The sequence below is a fragment of the Nyctereutes procyonoides genome, unplaced genomic scaffold, assembly GCF_905146905.1.
Source record: "Nyctereutes procyonoides isolate TBG_1078 unplaced genomic scaffold, NYPRO_anot_genome, whole genome shotgun sequence".
NCBI classification, from domain to species: domain Eukaryota; kingdom Metazoa; phylum Chordata; class Mammalia; order Carnivora; family Canidae; genus Nyctereutes; species Nyctereutes procyonoides.
In genome coordinates this window covers 60,483,868-60,495,083 of record NW_026575140.1, presented here as the reverse complement: position 1 = coordinate 60,495,083, position 11,216 = coordinate 60,483,868, and the positions used below count along the sequence as shown (strand labels likewise).

Below are 11,216 nucleotides of genomic sequence, written 5' to 3'. Positions count from 1 at the left end.
AATCAGAGTGCACAGAGAATGCATAGTTCTTCCAATGCTTCAGTTAACTAAGATGTATCTCGTGCATTCCCTTATTCAAGGCTTTTCTGACAGCTGTCAGCCTGCTTTCTGCCCTAAGTCAGCACTGTATAATGCAGTGTTTCCTTGATGATTCAGGATCCTGCATGCCCAGAACCATCCTTGGGAATAGTGCTCATTATTGGGAAATGCCCGAGTGGATGCAGGAGATACAGGCAGCTGGATCAGATTTGGGGGGAGGGGCACAATTACCAAAGATGGATTAAACTCTATTTTAATCATTGACCTCTTCTGTCAGTGGAATGGAAAAAGGCCCCTGAGCTGAGACTCATCAAATGTTTCCATTAGATTGGGTTAAAATTAATCAGGTACACCCCAATTCGTGCAAGCAGCTGACAAACTTCATGCAAACAGACTGTATCTCTGCCTCTGTGACTTGGCGAATCGCAGAGAAGGAAGGTCTCCCTGACTCCCGTGCACTGTCCTGTTACCCCGTCATCAGGGAAAGAAATGAGGGGTATAATTACCTTTTGAGACATGATTCATCCTTGCTCCAAGGGTGCAGACCTGCTTGATGCTATAAAAGCAGCTCCAGGCCAGAGTGCAAATGCGCAGTCTGCCTCACCTCAGGCTGATATAAGCACGAGGCGCCCCGAGGAGATGACGGTGCTCCCCACGTGCGGCCTGGCTCTGCTGCTCGGCGCAGCCCTCGAGTTCTGCACTGCGGCCCCCTCCGTCTCTGCAGCCGCCCCCAGGACGACCCAGAACAACTACCACCTCGCACAGGTTTGTAAATCTTTACGCAATTCCCTCTTTCTCTTCCTGCCCTGGAAAACCTACGAGGGTGTAAGGAGAAATCAAGGGAAAATCTGTTACTGTTTTAAGGTCATCTCACAAATGCCCTGGAGCCCAGGAGAGGCTCCATCCTGGAGGTTTAAGGTCCATGTCTGGTGCACTAGGGGCCCTTGTGGCCTGACCAAATAAACAAGTAGCTGGGTAGCTTGCTCCATAAGGAAGCTGAAACAGCTTGCACAAATACATGCAAGACAAAAAGATAAGGAATTTGAGGAGTAATGTCGGAATAAGGCCAGAAAAATAAAACCTGAGGTATAAGTGCCGCACACACAGGATAGGTTGTAAACGTAGTGCTCAGCTTCCCCGCGGTCACAGCAGAAAGATTTCCTGTGTTCACGCAGTAGCAAACAGCTCCAGTGTTGAGTGCAAATGAGATCAAAATCCAAAGTGAACAAGGTTTGTCCTGGGTGCCTACCTGCTCCTCACAAGAGAGCCTGTCCTCTCTAAAGCATGTTCCCAAGTACCTTGCTTACATACTTTCCTCTTTGAAGATCTTTCTGAACTGGTTGGAAAGGATGGGATACAAATAATTCACGCTAGAATTTTTGCAATGATTATGTGACTCAAAATGATTCAACGTCTATTAGCTCCCAAGTGAGTTTTGCACTGAAAGGAAAGAGGCAATCTGTAACCTAACGAGACATCCCTAGGGGCACCTGACTGGTTCCATCGGTAGAGTGTGCGACTTGATGTCGGGGTTGTGGGTTCAAGCCCCATGTGGAGTGTAGGGATTACTTTAAAATCTTGGAGGAAAAACTGTCTAACGATGGATCTCAACATTAGTGAGCAGTGTGCAGATGAGATGTTTTTTGGGCCAGGGCCTCTCTCTCAATCATCTGTCAGATGTGAGTGCATCTATGATTGCCAGCCTAGCCGCCACAATGCTTTCCCACCTGCCAAGCTACACTGGGCAGTGCTTCGGTGGTTGCACTGCAGAGCTGATTTGCACGCACTCACACTGACTGTTTGCAAGACCCATCCATTCTGATGAGTCAGCCCCCACCATGCCTGTCATTAAACATTTTAATATCAACCCTGCTTATAATCAAGGTAGCAGATGCCGAGAAGAGAACTGCTAAACTGCACTTCCTTTGATTTGAGGCCATTGTTAGATAAACTAAATTCAAGATAATGTATCTCAGAATTCCGAGGTATATTTCAAATCGTGTTTCGATGGTATCATGTTGTAGTTTGGGGTCCTATCTCCCCACCTATAATTATCCATCTGCTAGCATCATGCCGTTCTGATTGAGAAACTACAGTCTTTGTGACCTCTGGAAGGAGGGTCATGCTGAGGCCAGAATCCATGCAAGAGAGCCGAAGACCGTGATTCTAGTCCCAGTCCGGACAAAGGATAGTCATCGGGCTAAACCAGCCATGCATATTCACCTACATGTCATTCACTGCTCCTGTCCCACAGTGGTGGAGTCCCGCAGCACTGCAAATACTACCGCCCTTCACAGGGAAAAGTAGCTGGCCCCCGAGCAGTCTATGCACGCATAAGACCAGAAGGTCTCAGGAAAGGATATGCTTGCTAGGAGTATTCAGGAAGAATGAAGTAGCCTTGGAATGCTGAGGATCCCTTACTACTTCTGCTCCAAAGTAAGTTTGCCTTTCTTGGGCTCCCTCACCACTTAACTCACAGAAAGACCTTCAACCAAGGGCCAGGGAAACATGAGAAAGGCACCTGCTCCTGCAACAGCCCCAGCCACCAGCTCTGCCAGGAAAAAGGCATCCTCTTTGGCAGGCTAGAGTGATCTGGGAAAACCTCTAAAGTGAGTCCCAGGGACTAGAAAGAATTAACATCCCACCCTGTGGTTTATAGAAATACAGCAGCCCCTCCCCCATCTGCTTCACATCGTTTCAGTTAAACACAGTCATTCCTGGTGGGAAAGTGGATGATTCTCCTTCTAACATATCAGAAGGTGCATTAGTAGCTTCACCCACTTCAGGCACCTGCCACATCACAGTGCCCACATCATGCATTTGCCGCATCATAGTGCCCACATCATCACCTCATATCATCACAAGAAGGGTGAGTACAGTAAGATTTTTTGAGAGAGAGCCCACATTCACATAACTTTCATCACAGTACATTGTTATAGTTGTTATATGTTATTATTATTGTTGCTAATCTCTCACTGTGCAATTAATTTATAATTAAACTTTACAGTACGTACATATAGGAAAAAAAAACAGTGTTTACAGGGTTCAGTACTATCTGCAGTTTCAGGCACCCACTGGGAGCTTTGGATCATATTCTCTGTGAATCAGGGGGCTTCTATATGTAACCACCTTACAACACAACAAATGAAGCCATATGAAAGTATGCAGTTTAAGTTCATCCGTTCAATGATTATTTACTGACAGCTGATGGTGTGCTCTGTGCCAGAGTCTGTTCTAAAAACTGGAGAAACGTCAATGAACAAAACAAGTCAAACCCTGTTCTTGGGGCACTTACATGGGGATAATGGAGGTTTGAGAGGGGAAGGTGCTGGGAGGAGATAGTCAATCAACAAGCACCCGAGATTATTTCAAAGTGATAAGTGATATTGGGGAAAATGAGCCAGAATGATAGTGACTGGGACAATGCGGGCGGGGGGGGGGGTTCACCCAAGTAGTTCAGGAAGGCTTCTCTGTGGAAGTGATACTCGAGGTGAACCTAAACTGTAAGAAAGACCCAGTTGCGTGACCCTGAGGGGCAAGGAGCCTGGCTGTTTGTCAGGCTGGTGGTGGGAGCTGGGAGAACATGCACGGAGACTGGCTGGGTTCTGTAGCCAGGTGGCCAGTGGACCAGGGGGCCCGCGAGCCAGGGTCAGGATAATCAGCTTCCACATGGCTCCCTTCTTTCCAGGGAGAACAGACCATTTCTTGCATCTACAAACATGAAACAGGCAAAATCTCTAAATGCCATATGCTTCCTCCCAAACTCACTAGCACAGTAATCACTTAAAAAGATGAGCAGATTTTTAGTTTACGTACTTACTGTCCACTTGTGTTCTTTAAATTCTGTTTTTCTGATAGCATAAAGGCTTTGAAAATGATGACTAATAAAACACTTAGTCTTAAACCAGAGTTTTATTCTATTTTTATTTGCATTTAAAAACCAGTAATATAAATACAATATTTAAAACAACATATAGGGACACCTGGCTGACTCAGCGATTGAGCGTCTGCCTTTGGCTCAGGGCTTGATCCCAGGGTCCCAGAATCAAGTCCCACATCAGGATCCCTCCCACCTACCTCCCTCTGCCTATGTCTCTGCTTCTCTTTCTGTGTCTCACATGAATAGATAAATAAAATCTTTTTTAAAAATGAAAATAAATAAAACAACATATAACACCTTGTTAAACTGTCCTTAAAAATCATGTAAACTTTCCTCATCACATTATTATAAACTTGTTATTAAAGATAAAGATTAAAACTGAAAGCTTCCAAATACAGACTGTTAAATCTAGAAGTTTTTACTACCATTTTACTTTCTGTGCATGAAAAGATTTTTAAATTATTATGTTTGGTTCCTAACTTTGTCACTGATTATGATTGCATGAGAAAAGTTTTATTTTTATGCTATAAAATATTTTTTCATAGCTTTTCATAAACATCACCTTAAAGAATTACAAATATTCCAGAATATAAGTAAGGTATAATTTATTTAATTGCTTCCTTTGCTGGATCCATAGATTATTTCCACATGAACAGTGTTGCTGTGAACGCCTCTGTACACCAGCCTGAGCTAAAGGATATTTTTTTCAGCACAGATTTCCAGAGGAGGAATTAGTATGTGAAAGGGTGTAACACATTTAAAATATGCCAGCCACTCAAACATTTTCACACTGAGGACCTTCCTGGATCCTGCGCTGGTATGGTCAGTAGAACAAATGCCAACCTCGTGTTGTAGATGAGAGCCCTGAAAACATGTGAAGGGCATTGCCTGAGCTTGTTAGAAGCTAGGATTCCTCACACAGCATCCCAGTCCTCATGATTCCCTCTCTGGGGCTCAGCAAAAACAGAAGGAAATGTTGAAGAAATGCTTTCTTGGACTTCACCTTGTTTTGAAGCACACTTGACTCAGTTTAAGTTCTTAATTCTCAAGAAGGATGCCAGGAACACACACTGGATGAAGAGCTGTTGCTGAGGAGCTGGGCCAGTAGCTGAGACTGACCCCCTGGGCCTCCATTATTTCACTATCTCAAACCCAAGAGCCAACACTAATATCCTATAATTTTAAGAACCAAGGAGTGGGAAAAGTGGAGAGCAAATAGGATGACTCTGGGGGGACCTAAAACCCTTGACCCCCAAGGCCAACAGGGCCAGGCATTGAGCCAACAATACCCAAGTGTTAGAATGAACACAAATGCAATTCTCAGTGCTCATCAAAGTGCCTCCCTGAGTGTCTTGAGTCTGGAAAGATGCTACAAGCTTGTCAAAAACGTAGGCAAGAAAGTCCCCAAATAACTTGGGCTCTTAATACACAGAACATCTGATGAGTCTTCAAAGAAGAAAAATAAAATACTCATATTTTCCCTGAAAGAGAGGAGCCCAAATATTAACGGAGCATGTACTCCAAGTCCAGAACCATGGCAGGTACTGTTTTAATCCTCTCTTTTCTGGCCAGACTGAAACCTTTCAGCTGTAGATCTAACATCTTCTGCATGTTTTAAAGAAAAAAAAAATTTATTGTAGAATTATATATGTTCACAGCAGGAAAATCATAAAATGTAAGTAACAAGAAAAGGATCATCCTCAGTTCTATCACTGAAATAAAACCACTACTCATCCCTTCATCTGTGTTTCTCAAAACACCTTGCTCTGACTCCAGGCTGAGACCGGGGTGAGGAATGCTGAGGATCGTAACCTGCCTGTATCTAAAATATTGATGTTTTATTCATCATGGATTTTTCTGCATTAATTTTTTTAGTGTTGCATTAAATATTATTCTTTCTGATTACTGAGTTTTTGAGGATCCTCCCTTCCTCATTCCAGTCCGCGTGCATGAGTATTCATCTGTGTGCATATCCGTATGCACACACTTTGTTCACACATGGCTTATCCTGTAGGAATAGTTGTAAACTTATTTCTGCTTAATAGGTCGTGAGCATCTTCTCTTACGTGACCATAGTTTGTAAACCAAAACAGAAACTACCAAGGGGACAGAATTTTTTGAAACTCAAACTGTCTCAGGAAGTACAGAGCATCTGTTCTGCACAGAACTTATGTCTGAAAAAGCATAATTCAGACCTGGTGTGAGTGTCATGCTATCACAGCATTAATTTGAGCAAAGACAAAAGGCTCCAAGAATCGTCATCTCACAAAAAAACACCAGAAACAAGAATGCTTACAATGGCATACCCAGAGATGGGAATGAGCCGCCCTCAGGGCCACGGCTGTTTCCCAGAGCTCTTCACCCAGGCTCCGTGCTACCCCCCACCCCCACCCCTCCTCCTCCTGGGTCCTCATCCCATGAAGATTCTCACAAGGAACCACCACCAGGGAAGTGAGGTTCCCCTGCCAGCCGGGCAGGAGCTGAGGATTGGTTGGCTCCCAGGAAGCATACGGAGCACCTTGTCCACACAAGCCAGCACATCTCTTCTTTTACTTTTTACTGAGAAACTGCAATCCACGTTCACAGTAGAAAAATTTGGGGATGTAGGAAAGGATGAAAAATAAATCGTCACCCATAGTGTTAAAACCAGAGGTAAAGGGTGGCCCCAGGTGGCTCAGCAGCTTAGCGCCACCTTCAGCCCAGGGCCTGATCCTGGAGACCCCGGATCGAGTCCCACATCAGGATCCTTGCATGGAGCCTGCTTCTCCCTCTGCCTGTGTCTCTGCCTCTCTCTGTGTCTCTCATGAATAAATAAATAAAATATTTAAAATATATATATTATAATCTGTATAAAGACTTCACCTCCACTTTTCTCAGTATATTGTCATTATATTGAGTGCATTACTACATGCCATTAAATATTTTCCAAAAATGTAATCTTAGAGGCTTAGTATCACTTCATATGAATCTATAATAATCTATCCAACAAATCCCCTATTGTTAGACATTAAGTTGTTTCAATGTTTTATTATTTTTGTATATAAATTTGTACACATAACGTAAATCATACACACAATTTATATAGAATATAATTATGGCTAATGTGATAAATATTTATGTACAGTAAATACATTCTTCCTATATAATACATAAATATAAAATTTTATGTGAAGTAAAATATACACGTAAATCTTTTGCTGCTCTGTGCTTCCCTGAAATCAGGTGGGTAGTTGAAATCCCTGTGCCAACCACAGGCTCTGGCCAGGCACTTGTAGGACTCTCACTCCACCCAGGAAGTCCTAGAAAAGTCTTGAATGATCAGTTTAGAGGTTTTAAGCCTTAATGTGCCAAAAAGCCTATAATCTATGGGTAACTGCACTTGCCCCAAGGGACAAAACGCCAGTCCTGGAAACATGTGCTGCAGGACAGGTCAAGCCCATGCACTGGACACCAAACGATGTAAGACCAGCAGGGAGACTGAAGGGCTGTGTGCCCTTGAACCAGATGAGAGGCTGACACTCAAGCCTCTGAGCCTTAAAAACATGTCAACCTGGGGATCCCTGGGTGGTGCAGCGGTTTAGCGCCTGCCTTTGGCCCAGGGCGCGATCCTGGAGACCCGGGATCGAATCCCATGTCGGGCTCCCGGTGCATGGAGCCTGCTTCTCCCTCTGCCTGTGTCTCTGCCTCTCTCTCTCTCTCTCTGTATGTGACTATCATAAATAAATTTAAAAAAAAAAAACATGTCAATCTTGCACAACGTACGATGAAAACATGGTACCAAGGACTGCCTTCTAGGGAAATAGAATAGTCTTGGTTTTGCAAATTGGGTGAAGATTTCAATGACAAATAAGTGATCTGCAGGGAAAATGTCCACATTATTTTCCTCCCATTATTTTTCCCTCTTAAAATAACAAGACCTCATAGGAAAACTACAAAATGCAAGTGAGTAAAGAGACTACAATCCCCACTTCCCAGACATAACAACTGTTAATAATGCGGCATGTACCTGTCAAAGCTTTATCTGTGCAAATATATCTAATATTTCTCACAGATGGGAATATACTGTCCATGCTGTTTTTAACTTGTCGAGAATATTGTCCCTTTCTAACCTGAGCTTGAGTCTCTCCTGGAGACCGTATCGCAGACATGTCAGCCTGCCTCTCCGTTCCAGGCATATCTTGACAAGTATTACACAAGCAAGGCAGGGCCCCAGGTCGGCGAGATGGGGGCGCCAGGAGGCAGAGCCCTGATCAAGAAGATCAAGGAGCTGCAAGCCTTCTTCGGCCTCCGCATCACTGGCAAGCTGGACCGGCCCACGATGGACATGATCAAGAGGCCCCGCTGCGGAGTTCCCGACGTGGCAAACTATCGCCTCTTCCCAGGTGAACCCAAATGGAAAAAAAATACTTTGACATACAGGTAATGAGATGGAGTCTTTCCAAAGTCAGAGAGAAATCCCCCTCTCTCCTTTTCTTATCTTTTAGAAATTCCTTCCTTCCAATCTGTGTAAAACTGCCAACTCATCACAATCATTAGGAAGCAATTTTATGGCTAACGTTTAGACAGTGACATTGGAGGACTCACTACAAAACACCATCTCAGGATTACCATAATGGCCAGCCATTTCGGGCTTTACAAATAATGTTATTAATCCGAGAGACAACACACTTGTCTTTAAAGAAAAATAACCTAGTTTAGGATTAATAGCCTGACAGTACCAACCAGTTCTCTTAAAACAAGTTCCTCCTCAATCAGAAGGAAACAATAAAGTTCACCTATTAACAAAGTAACTTCTTTTTTATTAATTCCAAAAATTATTTATTGATGATTTATTAAATGCCTACTATAGACATTCAATTTTGGAGATACAAAAGTGAGTAGATCTCCTCCCCCGACCCTCACAGTCCCTGTTGGGAGACACACAAGCAAACAGATCATCGAGTCCTCAAGTGACAAGTGTGAGCTCGCAGGTCTAAGCAGAAAACTGTGGTTGCACCTGGAGGGAGGGCAGGGATCCATTCCTGGGCCAGCAGGCCTCCTTCCTGGAGGACCCCCTGTCCGCCTGAATGCCTGAGCTGGGTTTGGAGGCCAGGGACACTGTTGCATGGGCTTTGCACCTGCTGGACAGATGTGGCATTGCAAGAGGGCGGCCCACGCTTGCATTCTTGCACCAGGCCTGGCTAACTGGAGCGTTTTCCCAGGGCAGGTGGAGTCCGGGCAGATAGAGGTGTGCTGGGGGGTGGCCCAGTGGGCGGGTGCCACCCTGGGCCGCAGAGAGCCACTCCAGGCTTCCGCCAGATTTTGTTCTTAGGATAAGCAAATCTGGCTGAGAGCGGGGTACAGGGCGAGGCCAGACCGCTTAGTCCCCGAAGGGCTGTTCTGGAGCTGCCCCCTCACGCTCATAGAAGTCTCCTTAACGCTCTCTGGAATTTTGCAGCTTGTTGTTAACTGCCCTAGAATCTCGCAAGCTGTCGGTAAACAGAGCCATTATTAAAAATTAAGCTATAAAACCTGCAATGAAATAAATTATATTTCTACACAAATTGCTAAATATTACATTGTGTATGCTAGATAGAACTAGAAATGTGATCAAACGTTGCTACCTGTTCACCACGTCACACGTTACTACCATCGGCGTTCATGAGGTCATTGGTGCAGTTTTATCCGTACCATGGATGTGCTGCCGCTTGTCTCTTCCCAACTGTACACACAGGGCTGGTAGGTTGGTGGCTTGAAACTCTCGCCAGTGAGAGTGTTTATAGCACGGACATCAGCCAAGCCCTCAAATGAGAGGTTAGGGCTCAGCAGTTCGTTCCCAGTCCCGGTGGCCCAAGGGAGGGCAGCAGGGCAGAGCCACAGAGGCTGCCCATTGGTGGCTACGAGCCCGAGTCCAGATGGTGGCACTCTGAACACAGTTATCACCCTGCTTACACCCAAGAATGCGACAAAAATCTAAATATTTGGGGAAGAAGTGCCGCACGTGGAGTTGAACAGGAAACATATAAACCCATGAAGTCTTCCCATCATTTTCTTAAACTGTCTTACAGAATGTGAGTATGCACAGTAAAGACCAGGCCCGTCCATCCAGCTGATCTGAGACTCAGAGAAGTATATTGTTGTGATACTACTCCCTAGACAGGCCCCCCAAGCCCCTCAGCACACTCCCACTGCCCACCTGCTCCCTCCCAGGCAGACCCCAGCCCCAGAAAGCCCTAGAGGCCACTTGGCACCCGATGCAGACACTGGACCTCAGGATAACTTCCTCTAACAGAACGGAGGATTGGAATAGACTGTGGCTTAGTGCTGTGTGCAGACGTCTAGGGTCAGAGAGGGCATGACACGCACAGCACGGTCATATCTCACGGCCATTGTAAGGACGGACTTGCTGGGGCCCATGTCTACACGGGGCACATGCTCAGAGTATTTATGGTTACCACCCCCCATCCCCTCTATGTCACCCCCTGTCCCCGCTGCACTGCCCAATCTCCATCTCTGTGAAAGATCCTCGAATTCCTCCATCCACCACTGAGGTCACTGCTAGCCATGCCCTCCATAGGACCTGGTCCCTTCCCCGGTGACTGGTGGTTGAGACAGCACCACCTCTATTGCAGTAATCCGGGTACCTGCCACGGTGCAGGTGTGCGGGTCACCCCGCACATTTATTTACGCAGCTTCTCAGGTAGTTCTCACAGGCGCTAGCTGGACCACCACTCAGGAGGCTTTAAAAACCACTGGCTTTTATTCAGGGTCCATCCGTTTAGGAAGAGTTTGCTAAACATCTACAATGTACACAGGATGAGGAGCCGGAGAGACAAAGGATATAGGGCAGGGGCTGCTCCCCAGGTTGGCTCCAGCAGGACCCCTCGCTCTGCACCCAGGTTGTGCTCCGAGCTCAAGGTCCCCCCCAGCAAGGTTCCGGGGTCAGTTTCCTTCCCCTGCCCCCTCCTTTCCTTGCAGTCTGGGACTCCCAGCCCCTGGGCTCAGGGCAGCACGTCCGGAACACCAACTGGCTCCACCCACGGTTTGTCCAGAAAGCTCTACACTGTTCTGCCTCTAGGTGTCATTGTCACCCAGGACTTCAGGACAGACTCAAGCCTTAGCGTCCAAGCTTCCTCTTTAAGATAGGCATTATCTTAAGAACAAACATCCCCCACTGGGGAAATCGCGATGGCCTTTGAATAAGAATGGGCAAAACCTCACAACTCACTGTTTTTTACATAGAAAGTTTTCAGTCCCTTTTGGGGAAAAAGAGGTTTTTCCCTTCTCAGTTAAACCGTTTTAGGGGAAATGGGTTCTT

At 45.6% G+C, this 11,216-nt stretch overlaps 1 protein-coding gene across 1 annotated transcript in view; it reads left to right on the top strand.

Annotated features, from left to right (window-relative positions):
- The first annotated feature begins 678 nt into the window (after nucleotides 1-678).
- MMP20 (matrix metallopeptidase 20) overlaps nucleotides 679-11,216 on the top strand; it is a 47,794-nt gene continuing 37,256 nt past the window's right edge. The window contains exons 1-2 of the mRNA XM_055304756.1: nucleotides 679-804; nucleotides 8,091-8,338. Of these exons, the coding sequence (XP_055160731.1) occupies nucleotides 679-804; nucleotides 8,091-8,338 (374 nt within the window). The remainder of the gene's footprint in view (nucleotides 805-8,090; nucleotides 8,339-11,216) is intronic.